The 24116-nt window shown below is 40.6% G+C and overlaps 1 protein-coding gene, 1 long non-coding RNA gene and 2 other non-coding genes across 6 annotated transcripts in view; 3 read left to right on the forward strand and 1 right to left on the reverse strand.

Moving 5' to 3' along the window:
• Positions 1-7513, forward strand: part of LOC124868279 (E3 ubiquitin-protein ligase DTX1-like) — a 32018-nt gene extending 24505 nt beyond the window's left edge. For all 3 annotated transcript variants that reach the window (XM_047365337.1, XM_047365338.1, XM_047365336.1), the window contains 8 exons: positions 2121-2182; positions 2263-2424; positions 2805-2866; positions 2946-3112; positions 3192-3345; positions 3422-3511; positions 4672-4770; positions 4859-7513. In XM_047365337.1, coding sequence (XP_047221293.1) covers positions 2121-2182; positions 2263-2424; positions 2805-2866; positions 2946-3112; positions 3192-3345; positions 3422-3511; positions 4672-4770; positions 4859-4990 — 928 coding nt within the window. In that variant the 3' untranslated portion in view covers positions 4991-7513. The remainder of the gene's footprint in view (positions 1-2120; positions 2183-2262; positions 2425-2804; positions 2867-2945; positions 3113-3191; positions 3346-3421; positions 3512-4671; positions 4771-4858) is intronic.
• Positions 7514-7676: 163 nt separating this feature from the next.
• trnay-gua lies at positions 7677-7764 on the forward strand. Its single transcript is given in 2 exon segments — positions 7677-7713; positions 7729-7764. It is a non-coding gene; the product is annotated as a tRNA-Tyr (tRNA).
• A 260-nt stretch (positions 7765-8024) lies between these two features.
• Positions 8025-8096, reverse strand: trnae-cuc. Its single transcript has one exon. It is a non-coding gene; the product is annotated as a tRNA-Glu (tRNA).
• A 7844-nt stretch (positions 8097-15940) lies between these two features.
• Positions 15941-22197, forward strand: LOC124867998. Its single transcript, XR_007038207.1, has 5 exons — positions 15941-16033; positions 20087-20152; positions 20662-20830; positions 21195-21345; positions 21566-22197. It is a non-coding gene; the product is annotated as an uncharacterized LOC124867998 (long non-coding RNA).
• Positions 22198-24116: the final 1919 nt, after the last annotated feature.

Genomic DNA, 24116 nt, shown 5'->3' on the forward strand with positions numbered 1-24116 from the left:
GAATCGTGTGTGTGTGAAAGAATGTGGGGGTGTGTTTTATTGTCTGGTGCCTAAATGAGTCCAGCTGATGTCCATCTGGACTCCAGGGAATAGGAGAAGCAGCAGCAGCTCCTGGGATGGAGGAGGTGTGTGAACTGATGAAGAGGGGGCAGCACAGGGGGTCAAGAGCCTCCTTCATGTCCCCGTCCCCCCAGCAGACGAGCCGGGTTGGTTTCTTCCTCCTCTCAGTCAACGCTATGAAGCATCAAAGGCGACGCAGAGAATGAGAAATAAATGGAAATGATTATGTAGCTGTTTGGAGGTTCTTCTGGAACCTGCAGAAGAAGCTCATTTCAATCACACAGACGTTCAAATTGTCCATGGCTGCAGGAGCTGTTTGGTCATTGAGCTCTGCTTGTTGTCAGTGTTAAAGTTTACTTAACGTCAACCTGATAGGAAAACGTGTTTATTTACACTGAGTTAGTATTTTTCTTGTATTACAGGAAACACATTTTCTACCATTTATTTATCTGTAGAATTCATTTTAGATTCCAGGTTTCCTTTTAAACTGATTGAATCTGGATAAAAACCCTGAAATAAAGAGCTTCTTGTTCTCTACTACAGAGGAACTGAGGTCTCAATCAGTCTGAATTTTACTGACTATAATTATCTGCAGTCTTTGCTTTGCGGAAACAAAATATATTTATAAATGACAGCTAGATCAGTTAGTGACCAGAATCTGCTGGTTCTCAGCTGGACCAGATGGTTAAAAATGCACTCCTCATTCATTGGGTTGTGACTGAGTGAAGAAAGCTCAACGGTAGCTGTTGGCTCTTTATTCAGGCTGCCACTTAAAGAGAGACTGAGACTTTACCAGATAACAGGAAGACTAAACAGCAAAGATGCTTTATTTTATGGTTTTAAGACTTTGCCCTAAATTTGTGACTTCTCTGCAAATTTCCACCAGACGTTAAGAATGAACAGAGCTGCCACCTTGGCTCAAAACAGAGGAGACTCCACGAAGCTTCAGTCAGTTTATGTAACAAGGAAGGTAAAAGTAAGATGAGTATCTGTGGTAAAAATACCTTAACCATCATCTATGCTGGGTCTGTGCGTATGATTAACACGTTGCCCATGTAGGCTTTCCTGTCACTCCTACCTCTGAGGATCAGCTAGATCTTCAATGATCTTCCTCAGAGCTGCAGGAAGGGGAAGGTTCCAGAACCAGCGCCACAAGGCCGCTTATCTTTAGAACTCTAAGGCATCATTGTTAGATTAGAGTTCCCAGTTATTTCTGGCTTAGGGTTTATAATCTGGACAAGAACTGCATGTTCCTATGGTCAGATGTCCAAACGGCAAGATGATGGTAATATTAATATAATGAATAAAATGTCAAACTTTTCTCAGACAGAAGGTAACGCTCATCAACCTTCAGTTCAAGTCAGAAGCAACATTTAACTTCACCCACATTTGACCTTTTTGCAGCTTTTAGTTTTATTCTGGTTTGTTTCTATTTTATTTTAGGATTTATTGTCCATAGGTTGCAGATTTAAACCTGTCTGAATCTTTTATATGTAATCTTTTTTTAAATCTTTTGTTTTTAAATCTTTGTAAAAGTGTGTGGATTTCCTGACAGTTTTTGGGGTTAAAGGTCACTTCTGTGTGATGCTGTTTTTGGTTCAGTGGTCAGTCATGAACCAACCAGTTAGAATAAAGTTACAGCATTCATCTGAGTTCACGTGGACTACGTGCGCTCTCACCGGACACAGAGGATGATGATGGGCTTTGTGACGAAGGAGGTAATCTTGTGTCACGTCCGTCTCTGAGCTCTGAGCAGATGGAAACTCCTCGGATTAGCTCCAATAAACAGCTCAGGAGGTCATTCCCATCCTGTCGTTTTCTGTGAGGAGGGAGACAGAAAGAGCAGTTTTCAGTTTGCTTTCCTTGGTGCTGTTACTCTGGGAGGAGATAAATCGGTTGATTCGGGTTCTACATTTGGAACATCTTGTTTGTGTGAGTTGTTGGTGTTGGGAATGACCGTCATCAGTCTTTGCCAGTGAGTATTCCATGGAGTCCACCTGCAGCCTGTGAGGAGGAGTGGGAATGCTCCGGACTAACTGATTTGCGTTTTTCTCCTGCAGCGTTCCCACCGTCCCGGTGAAAAACCTGAACGGATCCAGTCCAGTCCACCCCGCGCTGGCAGGTAAGAACAAACATGATCACAGAGAGAGAACGGCGACGGCGAGCAGAGGACAGGATCAAACACTTCCATCTCTGTTCCAGGCATCACAGGGATCCTGATGAGTGCTGCGGCGCTGCCCGTGTGCCTGACCCGACCTCCGAAGCTGGTGCTGCACCCTCCACCCGTCAGCAAGAGTGACATCAAACCGGTGCCGAGCTTCAACCACTGCTGCAGGAAGACCACCAAGAAGCAGGTCCGCAAAGGTAAGCACCCAGTTAGGTTCTGCTGCTGAGATGATGATGATTATGATTATTATTATTATACACAGAGTTATATATTCAAGTGTTAGTGGAAGGAAAATATGTGTTAGAACAGGGTTCAGCCTTAGCTGTGTGTCATAATGATCAAAATGAATAGAAACAGATGAGATGTAATTTAATGAGATGTTTGTATTTTATGTTTAAAATCACCTGCTGCACTTTCAGGAGCTTAAACATCAATCTTTTCAAATCCTCAACATTAAATGAGCTGAAATCCTTGAAAAAGCTTGATTTATTCATCTCTCTGTGATGTTGAAGAATCAGAAGAAGCTATCAGGCCGACATTCAGCTTTCATCTTCGCTTCTTCTGTGTCTGTCTGCAGGCAAAACCCCAGAGGAGGTGGTGAAGAAGTACCTGCAGAAAGTAAAAAGTCCTCCAGAGGAGGTGAGACCTGCCTCTGAGCTTCATGATGATAACGTGGAAGATGCTGAAGAATAACTTCCTTTTTCCGGGTCTCTTCCAGGACTGTACCATCTGCATGGAGCCACTGGGGGGACCATCCGGATACAAAGGTCCGGGCGTGGGTCCGGTTTCCAAGGCGGAGTCAGTGGGACGGCTAGCCCAGTGTGGACACCAGTACCACTTCCAGTGTCTGGTGGCGATGTATAACAACGGCAACAAGGACGGCAGGTAGGTTCAAGACCAGATTAAAGTCTTCTGCTTGTTTCCTCACAGCCTATCAGGAAAATAATCCAACTTCCTGTCTCAGCCTTCAGTGTCCCACCTGTAAAACCATCTACGGCGTGAAGACAGGCAACCAGCCAGCTGGGAAGATGGAGTACCACGTCATCCCTCACTCCCTGCCAGGTCATCCCGACTGCAAAACCATCCGCATCATCTACAACATACCGCCAGGGATTCAGGTACGGCACCGACCAGCAGCACAGTTTGTTCTTTAATGTGGACCGAGAGCAAACTAACAGGAAGCTTCTTCATCAGGGACCAGAGCATCCGAACCCAGGGAAGCCCTTCACTGCCAGAGGCTTTCCACGACACTGCTACCTCCCAGACAGCGAGAAAGGACGCAAGGTAACAGAAAAGTTAGCGTTTATCTTCAGTCCCCCTCTGCTCCAGAACCCTGAAATAAAATCCAGGGCAACCAGATGTCTTCAGGGGTCATGGAAGTCCAGCTGTGTGAAGTTTAATCAGTTTAACTGTAGATGTTCTTTGAAGGTCTCAGAGATTCTTTAGAGAACATTAGAGAACAAACAGCATCATGAAGACCAAGGAACCAAGTAGACAGGTCGGGGAGAAAGTTCTGGTTCAGATTAAAGCAGGATACAACTAATAGTTTTCCATCCTTCACATATCTGGGCTTTATGGAAGAGAGGCAAGAAGACAGATGTTGACGAAACAAACCAGAAGATGTCCTGTTTAAAGTAAGACACATGTGGAAGAAGGTGCTCTGATCAGAGGAGACCAGAACTGAAGCTTCTGCCTGCATGCAAAATGTTGTGTTGTGGAAGACTAACAGCACATCGCCCTGAACACACCATCCCCACAGTGAAACACGGTGGTGGCAGCATCAGTCTGTGGGGATAGGACAAGGAAGCTGGTCAAAGTTGATGGGAAGATGGATGGAGGAAGTACTGGGTACTTCCAGCTGGAGAACCACCCTGAACATACAGCCAGAAAACAGCAGATCAGCACAAACACCTCATCCAAGCTCGGTGGTGGAGGGCTGGTGATATGGGCTTGTTGTGCATCCACAGAACCTGGGCACCTTGGAGTCGGTCTCCTCTGTAGACCAATGTATTCTAAAGTCCATCGGTCCAACCTGGGTCATCAACAGAACCATGATCCCTAACACAGCAGCAAAGCTCTATTAGAGAAGCTGAAACAGAAAAGACTCAAAGTGCTGCAATGGCCCAGTCAAAGTCCAGACTGGTTGAAATGCTGTTCAGAAACAAATGTCTGCAAACCTCAATGACCCAAAGCAACTCGGAAATGAAAATGGACCAGAACTCCTTCAAAATGATGAGAGAGACTGATGGAGCCAGACAGAAAACCACTGCTGAGTTACTGCTGCCGGCGGAGGTTCTACCAGCTGCCCAAATAGCTTCTGGGACTTATGTTATCAGAACTTCTGTATTTTAGTTTAGTTTTTGGTAAATAAGCCATAAACGGTAACATATTAATGTGAAACTTTATGACCATGAAGTGATGAAGCTTCTCCAACCCGTCTGCAGGTACTGAGACTGCTTCTGGTGGCGTGGGACCGCCGGCTCATCTTCTCCGTCGGTACTTCAAGCACTACAGGAGAATCCGACACCGTCATCTGGAATGAGGTAACATCTCGCTCGGAGTCCGTTGGATGCGCTAACATCTTACTTAGATCCCAGAAACTAAAGATGGAACGTCCTTCTTCTCTTTAAGGTCCACCATAAGACGGAGTTTGGCTCCAACCTGACGGGCCACGGCTTCCCCGACCCGGGACACCTCGATAACGTCTTAGAAGAGCTCCGTGCTCAGGGCATCACAGAGGAAGATGCAGTGGTAGAAAAGTGAAAGACCTGAAGGAGGAGAAGAAGAGAAGATATCAGTGAGGAAGGAGAGTGGGCCCGACAGGAAAATAACAGGAGGACCTGGACTGAGGAAGACTCTCTGCCAGCACTTAGAGTTCAGGAGAGGAACAATGACCTTGTTCTTCAGAGACGATAACTGTCAATGCTGGGTCAGCTTTTCAATGCAAGTTTCTCCAAATGTCCGTTTCTTTTTAAAACCAGCGCATTAAACGAAGAGGGGATGGGGTGGGGGATCTGATGGAGGAAGAAGAGGAGGAAGAAGCTAAAAATGGCTCATTGGTTTAGGTACTAAATAAGAAGAGTGAGAATGAATGATACTAACATCTAGGACAGAAACAAGTTAACTTTACTCAATGAAAGACTAAAAAAAGATGGTAAAAAGCAGCAAAACCTGGGAGGAAATAGATGGGAAGAAGTTGGACAGATGGAGGAGAAGAAGAGTTGGAAAGTTTTTGTGGGAGGAGTAAAGATGGTGTATGAATGTAGTTTAGGATAGCAGTAGAGTAAAATAACTTGTGGTACTTTCAGGTACTTGAGGGCCCAACAGACAGGCTGGCTTTGTTCATGTCACCCGTTTAAGCTGTGATGATAGAGCGCCCCCCTGTGGGCTTTCTGAGGCACCGCAGCTCTTCCTGGGAGCTGCTGTAGCAAACCAGTTATCATCGTTCCTCTCATCCTCATTTAGCATCCGTCATTCTTCACATCTTCACCTTGAGTTAAAGGCTCCTGCTGGAGCTCAGTGTTTCTGATTGTTGTGTGAAGATCCAGAAGACCGAACTGCAGCTTCTGGGTCTTATTATTGAGCCACTGCTAGAAATGAACCTTAGATACACAGGTACTTTATTTTTATTGTTCTTTAGTTATACCAGTCGGTGTAGATGCGGTTGTTTTGTCCAGGCTGTCACTGAATGCTTCATTTAACCAGACTTGACGGTGCATTCACAGCCAGAAAACCCTCAGGCGGAGCAGAGTGTTCTGGTTGGAGGAGACATGCTGCAGAGGTTCTGGTGCAAAATCCAGATCCAAATGGTTCTTTTAGCAACACTTATCCAGTCAGTGTGAAACTCAGCTGCATTTAATGAATGCTGGGATGTCAGAACTTCAACTCCTGTCATGTTTGACCTTTTACTACAGATACACTATATGGCCAGAAGTATTGGGTCAGCACCAAAATCAAGGAATTCTGGTGTTCCAACCATGAATTCAGAGTTTTCTAAAAACGCCCCATGAACCTTCTTTTCTCCTTTATATTTTGATATAAATGATGACCTTATTAAGCAACTGAACAAGTGTAAATCCTTTAGTGAATACTTATCTGATACTTACTGAGGGAGAAATATTTACCTGTTTAGGAGAGTTTGGTGTTTTTTTTTAATCTCAGGTTAAATTCATAAAGATCAAAAATGACATGAAACAGATTCTGACTTCCTCGTCTGAGGTCCAACATATGCAGTTACAGTCTTTATCCTGGAGTCTACGGCTTCTGATTGGCTGCCATATTTTGAGCTCGATCAATGAGAACACTTGTAGAAGAAGAGATAGATGCACTTTTTTACAGCTGAACAGGCAAAGTCCATCTACTCGTGGTTCTGTTACTGACCCGCATCAGTGTGGTACAGAAGTATCTCAGATCAGGCTGTATTTGGGTACTTATCATCTTTTATCTGATGCTGACTGTCCTAATGATGGTACTCCCTCCACTATAACATCTTTATTATGTTTTTCATCACCTGTAGCTACATGTTTGCTTTTATTAGCATTTATTGACACTATTATAGCATAAATTGCCTTTTTTATTTTGTACATTTATGTTGCATTAATTAAGCCTGATTTTCACCTTATGTTTACAAAGACAGTATTACTGAATACAGCGTCTTTTGTTGTGTACAGAAATGAAGCTGATTTGCATCTTTTCTTTGGAAAAGGAATTTCATGGTAGACTTTTATCTGACTGACTTGTAATCCATTTTTCTAACTGACATCAGAGCTCTGTGTCCATGCTGTTCTGTGAGGTAAAGGATGATTAGTGTCTGCATATCACCTGTCCTGATGCTGGACGCACCTGTGAACAGGGACCTGTTGGGTTTTAATGATCAGTTACATTTTTCAAAACATGTTCAGAATCAGCTTCATGTATCATCGCTGTTTTCTTGCTCTTCGGCTCAGACGCTGCACGCCGACCTGGAAATCACCGCATTGTAAGAGTTTCTTTCACTGCGGCTCGTTCCAGTTGCAGGTGAGGTCCGCATGCAGCGTCTGGGGCCAGGTGTGATTGATGATGTCATTTGTGATTCATGATGTCATTTAAAGCCACGGTCGTGTCTCATCCCCACTGAAGTAAGTCTGAATCATTGGCATCCTGAGGCGGAAGGAAAGACGTGACACATGGGTGCTGGTTTGAAAGTATTGAAACATGATTAAACAAAAGTGTAAATATGGCAAACAATAATTGCTGGAGTGTGAATGATTAATATGGAAAAGAAATAAAGAACGAATGAAATTTAAAGTCATGTTTCTGCCTGATTTATTGGCAATAATAGTAGAAACGTATAATTCAAGAATCCCAAAGGGAAATGAAATGTAGCTCAAATGAAATAATGTTAGGGTTATAAATAATGCAGGGCGCTGCCGTTTGAAATACACCACTAGGGGCAGTACAGACCATCCCGCCTTCGATAGCTCAGTTGGTAGAGCGGAGGACTGTAGCGGTAACTGCCAGGAATCCTTAGGTCGCTGGTTCGAATCCGGCTCGAAGGAGGTGGTACTTTTTATTTAGTTTTTTTCTGAACACGCTGTTTGTGTCTGACGTTTATCAGCGTCTAGGGTCAATAAATAAAAACTGAACTTTTCATAAAACAGTGCTGGAAAAAGAAAGATGACAAGATAATTCCTTTAAACCCCCGAGTGATCACGGTTTGGTCATGGCAACCAAAAAGGAGTTTGATGTTGCTTCTTTATATTGTTTGTTCAATAATCCAGAAACCCTCTGTGGGAGAAAAGACAAGGAGAAAAAAATGTTCCCTGACCGGGAATCGAACCCGGGCCGCGGCGGTGAGAGCGCCGAATCCTAACCACTAGACCACCAGGGAGATTATGTACCACAGCGGTTGAATGTCTTCCCTCATGTGTCTACAGACATCGGCCTGCGACGCTCGGACATGTCCGGACATGACTGCCTTTCATTGTGATGTAACGTTCACGAACGAATCGGATTTTTTCTACTTTGTTTTCTTATAATGCTACTTTTTCACTTTATTTAATTTTTAAATACGTAAAACCGAAAGAGCTGAAGATACGAGCATCCAGCGTGCATGCTCATTGCTCAGTTATATTTATGCACACCACTAACACTTAGTGAAGAACTAAATAGGTATTTCATACTTGTTTTAAATTTTGTTATATAATACAGATGATTTAGCTTTAGTCATAAATTTCACCCACATATGCCAGGTTTACCAAATATTTCTATATTTAACACGATATTATGGGTAAATTACTAGTCCTTTATGCACATTTTCAAAGACGGATCATTTGAACGGCTCTTTGAAGGGAACGAATACTGAAGATTCGTTCCCTTCAAAGAGCCATAAATCCCATCTCTAACTTCTTGTAACATGCAAACTATGGTTACGGTTCATATTTTAATTCATTGCCTTCAATGAAGTAAACTTGTCACCAAAATGACTTATTAATGGAAACACATGCGCTGATTTTCTTTTTCATTTAAAAATTGTGGAGAGATAAAAGAAAAACTTTTACGTGAAAATCCAACCTATGCAGTAACAGCAGCCTCGCTTGCAGCGTTGCATCAGTGGTGTCCTGTCTGCTCCACCTCCTCCTCCTCTTCCTCCACCTCCTCCTCCTCTCCTCCACCTCCTCCACCTCCTCCACCTCTTCCTCCTCTTCCTCCACCTCTCTTCTACAAACACAAACGAGGACGCGCATGGACTAATCACGTGTATGAGATGCGTTCCATTAACCTCGGACGTTGGAACGACTAATGGGACCAATATTCAGGATCCGTTCACTTCAAAGAGCCGTTCAAATGATTCGTTTTTGAAAATGTGCATATTTCGAATAACAAGCTATTTTACCTTTAACATATTGTTACATATATTAATTTTTGATAAACATGGAACTTGTGGGTAAAATTTACAACTAAAGTTAAATCATCTCTATTAAGTAAGTTTAATATTATTCAACTGTTGCAAAATAGAACCACAGCATGGTAATGCAAAACAAATTTTTTATGTATATATTTTCAATAAAATTAAGTAGAAAATATCAACACATAAATATCAAATACCCATGCTATTAATATATTTACTGTTCAACTCAATTCAATTCAGTTTTATTTATATAGCGCCAATTCACAACACATGTCGTCTCAAGGTTCTTCACAACAGTCAGGTTCATACATTCCAATTAATAGTAACCATTGAACAGTTCAGTCAGATTCAGTTATTTATTCATATTGGATAAAAAGTTTTTGTATCTAAGGAAACCCAGCAGATTGCATCCAGTCAGTGACTTGCAGCATTCACTCCTCCTGGATGAGCATGTAGAGACAGTGGACAGTCACTGGTGTTGACTTTGCAGCAATCCCTCATACTGAGCATGCATGTAGCGACAGTGGAGAGGAAAAACTCCCTTTTAACAGGAAGAGACCTCCAGCAGAACCAGAACCAGGCTCAGTGTGAGCGGCCATCTGCCACGACCGACTGGAGGTTTGAGAGAACAGAGCAGAGACACAAAGAGAACAAAGAAGCACTGATCCAGGAGTACTTTCTATGGGAAGGAAAAGTGAAACATTAAAGGTTGTAGCTCCTTTAGTGGCTTCATCTAGGAAAGAAAGACAGCTAAGCAGATTAACTCTGAACCAGTTTTCAAGTCTAGAGGATGAAAGAGAGCACATAGAGTTAGTTACAGTAGAAGCTCAGCCAGTAGCCATGTCTAGGAGAGAGAAAGGGTTAAACACTGAAAGACAGGCGACAAGTGGATCATAGGTAGAAGGTGTCTCAAGTAGATACAGAGTCAGGCCAGGTGTAGCTTCTAGGAAGACAAAAGAGAGAGAACGTAAAGTTAAAAGCTTAAATAACAGCAAATAATACAAAGTGGAGAGTAGTAGGAGAATGTAGCAGAGAGAGTAAAAGTGGTCATTATGTCCTCCAGCAGCCTAAGCCTATAGCAGCATAACTACACAGAAAGTTTCAGTACAGATTATTTAGTTAAACGGTGCTTATTTACAACAATGTCGTCTCAAGGAACCTCACAAAGGGCCCCACTGATGGTCATTGTTATACTAAAAACCACAAGGATTGGGATACCTCTCTCTGTCAGACTGATTATAACCATTGGAAAAGAGAAGGGGTCATACAGGTAGCAGAAATGGAGGGTGTGTTTGCACCTCAACCATAACTGAGCCAGTTTAGGCTAAACCTGACTCCCCCTTACTCCAACCAACAGGGAGGGAGGAAGAAAAAAATAAGGAAGATAGCTCAGGATAAACTAAGTCACTCTAACTATAAACTTTATCAAAAAGGAAAGTTTTAAGCCTAGCCTTAAAAGTAGACAGGGTGTCTGCCTCACGGACTAAAACTGGGAGCTGGTTCCACAGGAGAGGAGCCTGATAACTAAAAGATCTGCCTCCCATTCTACTTCTAGAGACTCTAGGAACCACCAGTAAACCTGCAGTCTGAGAACAAAGTGCTCTGTTAGTAACATATGGACCAATCAGATCTCTGATGTATGATGGAGCTAGATCATTAAGGGCTTTATATGTGAGGAGGAGAATTTTAAATTCTATTCTGGATTTAACAGGGAGTCAATGAAGGGAAGCTAAAATAGGAGAAATATGATCTCTCTTTTTAATTTTCATCAGAACTCTTGCTGCAGCATTTTGAATCAGCTGAAGGCTTTTAACTGCATTTTGTGGACATCCTGATAGTAAAGAATTACAATAGTCCAGCCTTGAAGTAACAAATGCATGGACTAGTTTTTCAGCATCACTGACACTACAAGAATTGTGTGCATTATCCCATTTAATCCCAAATTTTATCCAGACACAGAAATATCCAAATCATGTGTCATTAGTATCCCTTAGAAACAATGAATTATAAATTTTTTTACATTTTCATGAAAAAGTATGTTTTATGATCGGTGACATGCGACACTAAACATATTTCATCAAGACCCTTTATTATTTCAATATCTGCTGGAAAAGCATTGATTGATCCTTCAGTAACAGTTTTATATCCTTAGAAATGATAATTTTTTTATGGTCACTATTGTGACCGGAGGGATTAAATTGGTTAATAGCATTTTAATACGGTGGCCCATAGATGTCAGGTAAAATCCAAAAGCCACAACAGAAATACAGGAGCCACAGCACGGTTTTTATTCACTCCTTTAAATATTTCTGATCGCTTTTAATCCTATTTCGTTTTAAATTTTATTTTTTATTAATCTTTGAATTTTATTCTTGCTTAGTAATCAGCCATTTAAAATGTTAAAAATAATTTTTATGTTCATAGATATAAAAATATAACACTGTAAATAAATTACATTGATGACAAATACCATTTGTGTATTTCTGAACCTTTTAACAACTTTAACACTGACATATTAACTTTCTGAACTAAGTTTAAATTAATTTATTTGTATAGCATAATAATAATAATAACTAAACCAAACATTAACATTAGATATCAACTTCCACTCATTGGGGAGTGGAAGTTTGAAAACCGCCTGGTCAGCTGACAGCTGGCGAAGCGAGCTGGCTGTTAGTGCAGTGACTGACTGACTTTTGCAATTAAACAATATCTTGGTAAACAGAGCAGATATTTCAGGTTTACACAACATTATTCTCGCTCAAAAACATTGTAAAAGTTCATTTTGTTTCACAAAAATCGCCATTGCAACTTCCAGTTGAACGATCCACTTCGACCTGCAATGAATCATGGGATAGGTTGGGCCACAAAGGATGAACCGCACCCATCCTTCAAATCTGGAGAAAAGGATACGTTTGTCAGCCGGATTTTGAGGAGCCTTCGCCGCCTCGCTGTGATGTAATCTGCCTAAAATTGCATCCTTCAAAGGAGGCAGCCCCTGAATTTGGACACAACAATGGGTTACAGATGTTGGCGTAACTCCTACCGTTACTTCCGCTGCAGGTAATTTCCGTTGTGGTTTTTGTATTTGACCTGACACCTATGGGCCACCGTAATGTTAATGCTATATGTAGGGGAGAGTGGGGACGGTTGCCACAGTTTTTACTTTTCCCTCAATTTCTCACAGGCTATTTGTATTTGAATGACAATATTTTAACATAGTAAACTCAGATCTGTCCCCTACAAACCCATACAAATGCAACATTTAGAAGCCTGATGCAAGTAACATGTGGTTGAACAGAGATTGTCAAATGTTGCAACTGTCCCCATATATGGGGCAGCAGCACTAGATGACGGACCAAGAAACTACGGTACAAAGCCAGGTGATGTTAAAAAGTTTATATATGTCTTAATGTCGTTAATATATGCTCTTGGTCATCTTGGCGCTAGTGCTGCGGCTTCTTCTTCTTTGTCTTCTGCTGGCGGTATGCAACAAATTCAGAGGTGCATAGCGCCACCTACTGTACATCATTGTATAACTCCGCCCACTATATTCTATGTTTTAGTTTTGTATTTCATAAAAATAAGAAGAATGCTTTATTTATAATACTCTTGAAATCCCCCGATCTCCCCTCTGTTCCTAATATTCCTTTTAGATTGAATTATCTCCCATTGCCTTTTTCCATCATCCAATCCCAGCACTACGTTTACTGGCGGTGAGGAGTGTGACGGCGCATGCGCAACACGAATTGACTAACTCTGTGCTCCACTAACCAGCCTGAGATCACGATTCTCATAGAAAAGAAAACGTATTCACAAACTGTTATAGCATATTGTATTCATAAAGAATAAACCACAACTGTAAACTTGAACTTTGTGTTTGTAATTTCTTGAAGCTGTAACATTTTATTTTGTATTTTTACAGAGAAAATATACAATACCTCTTTTGGATTTTACTTTAAAGTGGACAAAACAGCCGCATTTCACTGTTTGTCGTCAGCTAGCTTAACTTGTCCACTTCATGCCCCATCGGTCATACATGTAATTATTGACTGTAGGAGCTTATATTACAGCATTTATCATACGAAGTGATGCATTTTTAGTCCAACACCAAAATACAATGCTGTAGTTGTTAAGTAAGTTCAATTCAATTCAGTTTTATTGGATAAAAAGTTTTTCTATCTAAGGAAACCCAGCAGATTGCATCCAATCAGTGACTTGCAGCATTCACTCCTCCTGGATGAGCATGTAGAGACAGTGGACAGTCACTGGTGTTGACTTTGCAGCAATCCCTCATACTGAGCATGCATGTAGCGACAGTGGAGAGGAAAAACTCCCTTTTAACAGGAAGAAACCTCCACCAGAACCTGTGATACAGCTTCTTAATAACCTTGTTTATTATTATCTTTTCTTATTTTTTCCGTTAGATTCATCTTTGAATATCCACAAAAAAATGGCTGAGAGTTAAACTTCATTATATTTCCAGAAGAGTTTTTACAATTGTTATTTGTTTGATGCAACCATTTTTCCAGTTCTCTCGTTATTTTCTTATTATCCTAATCCGATGTTTTTAGTCTGAACATCCAACCTTCAGACGGGCTCCTAATGGGACCCTCATCCTGAAAGCCTCCAGAGAGGCTCAGGGTGTGGGACCCCAGAAGGGAGCCTACAGGGCCAAACCCACGGAGGAGGTGGAGGCAGACGCGCGTGCCCACGTCGTCCGGGAGGGTGGGGATGTCTCCAACGCCACCCTCATCCTCAGCAGGTACCTGGGGAGAACCTTCCTCTGGCTGCTGGAGAACGCCGTGAATCTGGTCACCTCCCACCAGAAGGAGCGTGAGAGGACGGGGTCTCAGTCTCCGCTCATGGCCAACAAGGTAGCATTTCATCTCTCTATAATCTCTCTATTCATTATAGGACGCCCTCCTGGAGAGACAGGCTCTTGTTGGCTTTGGTGACTTTAAATATGAGACCCTTCTGAGCCTCTATGAGTCTGTGGACCCCAAGAAGATCCGGTAGGATATAGTGCTGTGTTGCAGTTTGTCACCCAGAACTCCTGCGTCTTGGTTTGTTTTGGAAAAGCTATCCTATACTTTATAGTAAAAATAAAAACACAAAGACTGCGCAGTTAAGTTTTTTGCCTGGCCAGGGAGAAGTGGACCGGTCCAGCTGCATCACCACGAACACTTCTGACTTCATCCCGTTTGGTCTATATTTATTCAAAAGCAAGGCGTATACATTTGCAAAGACAAAACATACACTTTATCAGATGTCAGTTGAACTGTCTGTTTCCATATCGAAGTTGTCGTGCACCTGGTATTCAACTGACTTTTCGACCTTTGCACAACATGTCCTGTTATTCTAATTTTGACTGTTACCTGCAGACACGTACAGAAATCTGTAGACACATACAGAAATATCTTCACTGTTGCCGGGCAAATTATATCTAAGTCAAACACACTGTTAGGCAGGCCACTAAGTTACACAATACATTTTATTTCACACATTATTAAACATAGCTTGAGCATAGCAATTCAGACCCTATTAAGTATTTTAAATGTTTCCAACATCACCCCCTTTTGAAATCTTAATTAGACTTCATCCTAAAATGCCCGCAGATTATATTTTAAGCAACTTTAAATCTTGAGCATGCCTTCCTGCTCCTCATCATCACCGTCTACCTCTAGCAGTGGCATCATGGTGGGATGCTGAGAAGCCTTCCCTTCAATAGTGGAGGTGATAAATCTTACCACCAGAGATCGGATACATGGCACACAGCAACACCCACACGTCACCATAATAGCTACAAACACAGCAATAGAAATCAACAAAGACATTATCAAACCCTTCCAGTGTCCAAACATGCCCGTCATCCACTCCTCAAGGGGATTATCAATTCCAGAATGTTCATGCATGGTTGCGGACACTGAACCATCCGGTGCAGTGTTGTTGGGAATAAAAGTGCAACACATATCTCCAAACATTGCGCAGACGCCCCCTTTTTCTGCTAACAATATATCTAATGCCTTTCGGTTTTACACAGCCATGAGGGAGGTTGGTGCCAATTGTTCAGACAGACCTTCTACTGCATCCCTGGTTAGGTTAGCTAGACGTAAAACATTGTAATGGATGTAGTTGATGCGGTCAACATTCTTATTTGGGGTCACCGGGAAAAAGGCTGCAATTTTTGGGATATTTTCAAAACCTGCTGAGACTTGATCTGCGATTTTATATTCATTTGGCACTCCCCGAGGTACTCCTATGGCATCAATGTAAGTGGGGGAGCCCTGACTCAGGTCAAAGGTTCCTGCGCTCCTTTTCATGACGTGCCTTCTTCTACGTGTTAACGCCCTGGTCTTATCATGAGTGGTCGTGGCAGATGTTATATTAGGTCTTATCAGGACCAGTGGTGCCTGTAGCCTAACCATGGCACACAATCCTACAGTCTCTTGTGGGATATTAGTCAGCAGTCTATGGTCTCCGCAATAATAGTAGAGTCCTGACCTTGCCCAACGTCCAATGCCCGCGCCTGAAGTGGTCCTATTACACCAATCTAAGGGGATCTGTCCCACATTGAATGCCAATGCGGAGTTCACGCGGAATGTGAAGCGGGCAAAAGCACACAAATGAGGTGAAAAATTCGCAGAAATCGCGTTTGGTGTGAACGCACCATAACAAATTGCTGTAAAAAACTACATCATGATTTTACAGTAAGCTGGTTGTGTTTTGAAAATACAGCTTTTTGCTGTGAACAGAGATGTGGATGGAAAGAATATGAGATTTAATTGGACCGCTGGATCACGTGCAAAGCTGTACTGTAAATTTTAAACGTACAGTTGCATTGTGGGATATTAACCGACCGGCGGGAGGCCACGTTTCGCGGGCGGAAAAGCGGTACCAAGAGGGACTTTCACCGGGTAAGTACCTTTTTAATCAAACATTTTCATTGCATTTTGTGTCTGTTAGTGGACAAAAACGTATTTTATATGGTTATATCGAGCTAGCTTCTCTCGCGCGTCTATCAGTTTGTTTGCTAAAGCTAACTTCGGTTATTTCTAAGCTAGCTTCATGTGCAACACAAGTGCTGTTTAGTTCCGTTTTAACGTTTTGTTTTTCATCCAGAATATGCGGGTCGTTACATTATTAGTTAACACTAATATCGGGGTAAATCCTTTATTTTTTTCTGTTATGTCCGGTGGCAGCCTTAAACTGGCATGAATCTGATCCCAACTCTGTCATACTGTGTCTCAAGCGACTTTACAATGGTTTGTAAGTGAGCATAATTCAGACAGTTGTGTGTTAAATCTCTGCTTTGTCCGGTTAAACTGTAATTATTCTTCCCAAAAATAATTAACATGTTTCACTTATGTTCAGGCAACTAGCATTGTAGTATTTTATAATTGCGGACCAGACATCCTGTCACTGCGATCACACCCAATCAATGTAGTTGCCATGCGCAAACTCCACCAATGAAAAACAATTGTACTTTGCTGTACTAAACAAATGCATTTAATCATAAAGTTTATTCTGCTGTGCTCCCATCCTACACTTAAAACTGTTGTCAGAGTTTAGGCTGCCTCTCACTGAAGTGATACTGAACTGTTGCTTAAATTTAAAAAAATGTTTCGTTTTCTTGTCATGTTCTTACATTTATTAATGGGTTGCTGCTACATTATTGTAGTTTAAGTTGCGCGACACAAAGATATAGGTTCTCCGTTATAATTAGGGTTGCCAACTCCTTGATAAATAAATAAGGGACACCTCCTGGTAGTGCCGTCCAACTCCACTGTCTGCACCTCTACCTGGTGATTTTTTTCACCCTTTTTCTTTGTGTGAAATGACTTTGGAAACATTGGACTCGAACCCAAGTTTAATTCGATGCATGTTTTTGACTGATACAAATATCCATGGAAAAATAATTATTCAGCAATTTATAAAATAATTGATTCTTTTTGCAAAATAAAATTACTAGACAAAAACAAATAAATAAACCACTATTGAAAAGACCTCCATCCTGCTTAACTTAAAACAATATAAAAAGCATAACAGTATAATGCAAAACATTTTCCTAATAGTGCATTTAGTGCAAACAAAAAGTCTGTAGAAAAGATGTGAACATAAACATTTGTGTCTTAAAGGCCATGACTGTACAGGTGTAGTGAAAAAAATATTGAACTAGTGAACTAAAAACTGCAGTGCTGAATTATGTGGAAACAACCTATTTTTTCCATTTATATTTCATTTGAGCTCTTGCTGCTGCAAGGAGTTCGTTTTTCAGGACTACAGAGTAAAACTCTGAGCAGAACATTTCATTAATTAGACTGAAAATTAGTTCACTTCTCATTAATTGTGTAGAACATTTGTTCCTCACATCAGTCCACTTATTTTTCATGATGGAGAAAATATTTTCCACAAACCCACTAGAAGAAGGGGTGCTGAGGTCAAAGGGTACAATAGCCTGGATGTTGGGGATGTCAGCTGCCTGAAGAACTTGCATCTATCTATCTATCTATCTATCTATCTATCTATCTATCTATCTATCTATCTATCTATCTATCTATCTATCTATCTATCTATCTATCTATCTATCTATCTATCTATCTATCTATCTATCTATCTATCTATCTATCTATCTATCTATCTATCCGGTCCGTCCGTCCATCCATCCATCATGAGAGCACAATAAAAGTGGGCCAACTTTGCTGAAACACGTTGTTTGAGCTTTCACGGTGTCCGTAGATCTCCTGCGGCGGAAGCACGGTGCGCTGGTTACGAGCGCTGAACAAGCACGGCCCTTTATTGTCACGTAAGCGGCGAGGAGACGCTGGGGAAACCGTATCTGATGGGAAAACGCGAATCAACGTAACACCTGTATCTATCCTTAGCAACGGTACCTGCTGGCCAATGAGATGAGTCGAAATATTCTGTCAGCTCATTGGTCACAGAGCAGATATGGCTGGTAATGAATTTACCGATATTGTTAAATATTAAGCACCCCATCATTTATTGATTCTATTGACATTTTGGTGAAGATTTTTGATCCACCTAATAATACGGGACTACGTGCGTCCCGTTTCAGCTCAATACGGGACGCGTACTTTTTATTCTAAATACGGGACGATTACGTTTTTCAAGGGACGGTTGGAAACTCTAGTTATAATAGTACAATCAGCAGATTAATTATTATTATTTTTTTCTTGTTTATATGCAGGGTACCCTCGGGTCTTAAAAGTATTAAAAAAGTCTTGAATTTTTTACTAAATAATTAAGGACTTAAAAGTATTAAATTTTGAAGACAAATTATAAAATGTCATTTACAGGTCTTAATTTATTTTGTCCTTTAGTGAGACAATAAATGCTAAAATGTCCTAAAATACTGAAGCAAAATGTGTTTTTGGTGTGTGCGAGCAATGTAAGAATTAACGCGTCCAATGACGAAGGGCACGTCAGCTGAGTTTCTCCCGCGGGCTCAGTGAGTGGTGGGAAAACAAAATCACCTTGTTAGTAAGTTAGCTTAGTGTGCTTCAGAATGGGCAAGTGTCGTTTTAACCCGAAGTGGCAGCAGAATCCAAAATACGAGTGGGTTAAACCTAATTCGGACAATGACCATGAGGCCCAATGCTGTTTGTGCCGAAAATCTTTTAAGCTGGGGACGATGGGACTTATGGCTTTGGACTCCCATATGAAGAGCGCCAAACACGTCGCTTATGCTAGAGTCCACCAACAGCAGGCACCTATTGCTCAGTTCTGTTCAAAGCAAGGCTCTACTTTAACAACCAGCTACTGCAAGTAATACTGAAGCCTCCGCATCATCGGTAGTACAGCCGGTGAACCTGCGAGCTTATTCGCCAACTCTTCGGGCAAAGGTGATTTGGATCCTGAAAACAATTTTGGACCACCACTCATTTACTTCGAACGACAAAATTAGCGTAAAGTGGATTGCTGTACTTTTTGAACCTAATCTGCATTTCATCTCTTGTATAACCAAAAGGTTGTTGTAAGGCAATAGTGAGTGGTGTTGACTCTTAATGTGAGAAACATGCATATTTTTTTTATTGTGTTATTGCACAGCTCACAAAGTTAATGTCTATTATATATGAAAGTCTTAATAAAATAAGTTCAAGTACCTGGCGATTATTTTCTCAGGCTTAAAATCCATAGATTTTTTATTATATCATTCATAATTTTATCGCTATAGCTGTGAAATTGGCATTAAATTTCCTTCTAGGTGGTCTTAAAAAGTCTTAAATTTCACTTGAAGAACCCTGGGGGTACCCTGTATATGACAACTAACATTTAGCTGTGGAAAAAAAACAAAAGATTCGCGCCCTTTTTTCCCTCCCGCCTTTCAGGCACGGTGTCTCCACTGTGATTTTGTTTTTTTATTACACTTTACTGGCAGCTTGAATGAGCGCTCACATATATTAATAACAAAAATCCCTTCTATTCACAGTTAGTTTATTATTATTATTTTTCTAGTGGTTGTAGACAATCCAGATCATTTTTACTGCTGAACAGTTTGAGTCTGCACTCTGGACTAAAGTAACTTATAAGTTCAGGATCAAGATGATTTCCTGTCAGCTTTGCCCACATAAAACTGAAACTCTTTTTGCCTATGTGAGGTACATGAATTTGCCAAATGTCATTTTTCGATGTGGAATGACAAACTGCAGCATGGTGTTCAAGAACTTCAGTGTTTTCAAATCACACACATACTGATATCATAAGCAGCAACCTGCAGCTATGACTCCAATCTACACCAATGATTTAACCTGTCATGTTGAATCATTGCACTGTGCATTGTGATGACCTAATCAGCTTTCTTTCACATTTAAAAACTCATTTAAAGGAAGGTAAAGGTGTAACCTGTCCATTTAAAAAGTGCAAAAGAACTTTTACTATTTTGTCTACATTCACATCACATGTTTTTGTCGTGGGTAATCGTATGTTGTGACTTCACTTTTACACAGGTGTGCTACAGCTGCAGATCTTGAAGGAACACGACCTGCTGCCAAGTCCATGACTCATTGCCCTTGGTAAGTACAACATATATTGTACAATGTATTGTTCAGTGTGTCTCACTGTATCTCCTATCCCTCCGTCTATAGACAAATGGATGTCAGATACATTGGGACTCTGTCATCTTGCTGTGTGTCATCCCTATTTAAAAACTGAACATGCAGTGAGATGATGTGGAGGAAACAGTATGTGGACAGAGACAGGATGTATCTGAGGGTTGGCAGATACATCCCTTCAGAGGTTGGGGGATAGACAGGGATCTATCTGCCTCCTTTCTGTCTCTGTCTATAAAAATGTCCTTCTATAGACAGTGGGACACTCCACATCGTCTCACTGTATCTGTGTCAATAGGCAGAGGGATGGCAGACCTGCTGTTTCTATAATCCCTGTCTGTAGAATTATGAATTGTCTGAATTGAATTAAATTTACACACCTAGAAACACAGAAACCAAGAAAATTGTGGAAACAAAGAACCTGAACATCAAATTAAAATAATATCTGTTAATATTGTTTTGTTTTTTTCTAGGAGACGGCTTTACCTTTGACCAATGGATGATAAGCATTGAGGGTGAAATTGTTTCTGAGGCGACTCAACCTACCTTCCTGGCTGGTCTTGCAGCACTTTTTGCTACCTTCTATGTATTTAACCTTGAGAATCCAGGGGAGGCAACATGCACACTGGAGTTTATTCAAAGGTGAGAACTAACTCACTAATGCTTTTGCTAAACGTATTTTGTAGTTTAGAAGCGTCTGATTTAAAAATGCGATATGTACCTTAAAATAAAGAAACCGGTAGTTTGAACGTTCTCTCCGGGTATTCTAGTTTCCTTCCACAGTCCAAAAACATGACTGTTAGGTTAATTGGTCTCTCTAAATTGCTCTTCGGTGTGAATGGGTGTGTGCATGGTTGTCTGTCTTGTGTCTCTGTGTTGACCTGCGATAAACTGGTGAGCTGTCCAGGGTGTACCCTGCCTCTTGCCCGTAGGGCACCAGCTCCCTGTACAAAAGAAGCAGGTGTAGAAAATTGAACTCTGAGCTATGTCTCTCATCTGTTTTTAGGCCTCAACCCTGAAAGAGGAACAAAAGCAGCAAAAGGAAAAGTGACATCGAAAACAACAGGAAGACTTGTTCAAAAGAAACAGACGGCAGTGAACCCACGTCTCCACTCTCCTCTGCTAAATCATGGACTACCAGTGGAACTTTTAAAATGGTAAGATTACACATTTACCCACAATCTGTTCTCTGTTATGTGCTCTTTGTTTTTTTCTCTATTCTACCAGCTTCAGGAGACCAACCACTGTTTTAGACTCTGTTTAGGGAGAGTCTAAAACAGTAAAATCTCTGTCTCTCTCTCCCTGTGACATAACTGCGGTTAAATCTTCTGTACATTTCATGTGTTGAATACATTTTTTTTTCTTTTCTTTATCTAGCAACCCTTTGATGAATTATTTGGATCAGCAGCAGGACCTGGATCAGTCTACCTTATTTTCAGAGGTGTGTTCAGGACTCGTTCTCGTTGGTTTTTGTTTGGCTGCTCACAACGTTTTAAACTGGCTGACATTTTAAAGATGTACCAGCATGGTTCTTATGCAGTGTGTATGTGATTTAAATATTTTACAGTTCTGGATTAGTTTGATGAAGACAACAGAGTATTGAAATTGTTTATATTCCTAAACTTTATTCCCTGTTGCACTGTCCATTATTTTTCCATCCATCCATCCGGTCTGGAAATTTTACATTATAAGCTTGTAAAGCTTTGTTCTTATGCCTTTGGTTGACAAGCTGGTTTTTTTGTAACTTTTAACCTTTGGCACTTCTACTTTTCCGGTTATTTAACAGCTTGTGTGCATTATGTTATAACCATGGGAGTTATGCATTTAAAACGCTGTATGAATATATATTTTTCAGTCAATTCTTGAGTATTTTTACATTCAGGTTGCAATACCTTTTGACATTTATGTCAAAAGCAAATGTTGCTGTTCTTTAAAAATGTAATATTTAGTTTCACTGCTGTGTGTCGGTTTTAAACATTAACACTGAAATAAAGTATGTTTAAAATGTATTGTTTTTTGTTTCTTTGAAATAACAATTGCTGACATTTATTGGGAGTTTGTTAAATTAAGTTGAATTTTGATATTTCAATTTTAACAGCTAGCAATAGCCAGTCAGTTCAATTACTGTTGAAATTACAATTTAGGAAGCTACTGTAAAATAAAATAATAATAATTCTGTTACAGAATTACAGTAAAACTATAATAAAATTACAGTAAAATGATAATGTATGATAATAAATGTAAAGATTACAGTAAAGTACTGGCAACCCTGCTGCCAGTACTTTACTGAACATTTTACAGTAACTTTTTTTTACAGTGTATGTCCCGAGCTAATTGAGAATTATTCTAATTAAATCTCAAGACACCACAAGTGTTTCAGTCATTCATACAAAACAGCAATCAGTTATCTGTCGTTGTTAACACCACGAGGTTCACCAGACAGATTAACTGCATTCACACAACAGCAATGAGAGTTTTGCTGACCGCAGCGCTCCTCTCCACTTACACTATTTCTCACTCACTCCTCCTGTCAACGTCTGTATCACAGATTATATTTTCCGTGAACAGCTCATGTATTTTTATGTGTTTATGCACTAAATGCCGTCCAGTTTCTGACTAGTCTTGCTGAATCATCCTATTTTCAGCTCATAGTTTCTCATGCTGGTCTTGCTACAAATGTCGTTTATAACTCACAGTCATGCTCTCACTGTTACTGGTCTTACAGATTCATAGTAACTTTATTGCTTCACAGGACTTATAGTATGTGCTTTGTGTATTATTACATCTATAATCTGGTTTTATCGAGGCAGAACTCGCATAAAACGCAGCATTCACACCCTTTTGTTTTTGCCTGGTCTCAGCGTATAATCTTGACTTATATTTCACACAGCATTCGTAGTTTCCCAGACTACGGGCCTCAAACCCAACACAATCATGAATTTTCATCCAAAAACATGTGGAGTTGCCAAACTCAGGAAAAAATCTTCAACCTCTTTTAGAACATTATTGTTATTATTAACCTCGTTCACTTTTTCTTACATTTCCTCTTATTAATAACTTTAGCAGAGTTTTCCACTTACTTGGACATAAGACACCATTTAATTTAGGCCTATCGAAAAAGAGTTTGATTAAACAGGTTCTGCTTATCTTTTTTTAGTAGTTTTAGACGGGTACCCGGTGTCAGATGTCTGTTGGTGAATCTCTGTTTTATCCGAATCTCTCTGCTTTTCCCAAAATCACGTCGGGGTCACCAAATTGTTGCAGTTTGTCATCCAGAACTCCTGCGTCTTGGTTTGTTTTAGAAAAGCTATCCTATACTTTATAGTAAAAATAAAAACACAAAGACTGCGCAGTTAAGTTTTTTGCCTGGCCAGGGAGAAGTGGACCGGTCCAGCTGCATCACCACGAACACTTCTGACTTCATCCCGTTTGGTCTATATTTATTCAAAAGCAAGGCGTATACATTTGCAAAGACAAAACATACACTTTATCAGATGTCAGTTGAACTGTCTGTTTCCATATCGAAGTTGTCGTGCACCTGGTATTCAACTGACTTTTCGACCTCTGCACAACATGTCCTGTTATTCTAATTTTGACTGTTACCTGCAGACACGTACAGAAATCTGTAGACACGTACAGAAATATCTTCACTGTTGCCGGGCAAATTATATCTAAGTCAAACACACTGTTAGGCAGGCCACTAAGTTACACAATACATTTTATTTCACACATTATTAAACATAGCTTGAGCATAGCAATTCAGACCCTATTAAGTATTTTAAATGTTTCCAACAGTTGGCACCTGTGGATGTCAGAGTCAGCTGACATTCTGTCTCATCTGCACAGATTTGTCAACTACCTGCGGAGGACTTCGCCTGCTCCAGGTTCCCAGATGGAGAAAGCCGTGGGATACGTTCGGCGCAGAGAC

This window comes from Girardinichthys multiradiatus, chromosome 5 (assembly GCF_021462225.1).
Source record: "Girardinichthys multiradiatus isolate DD_20200921_A chromosome 5, DD_fGirMul_XY1, whole genome shotgun sequence".
Lineage (NCBI taxonomy): Eukaryota > Metazoa > Chordata > Actinopteri > Cyprinodontiformes > Goodeidae > Girardinichthys > Girardinichthys multiradiatus.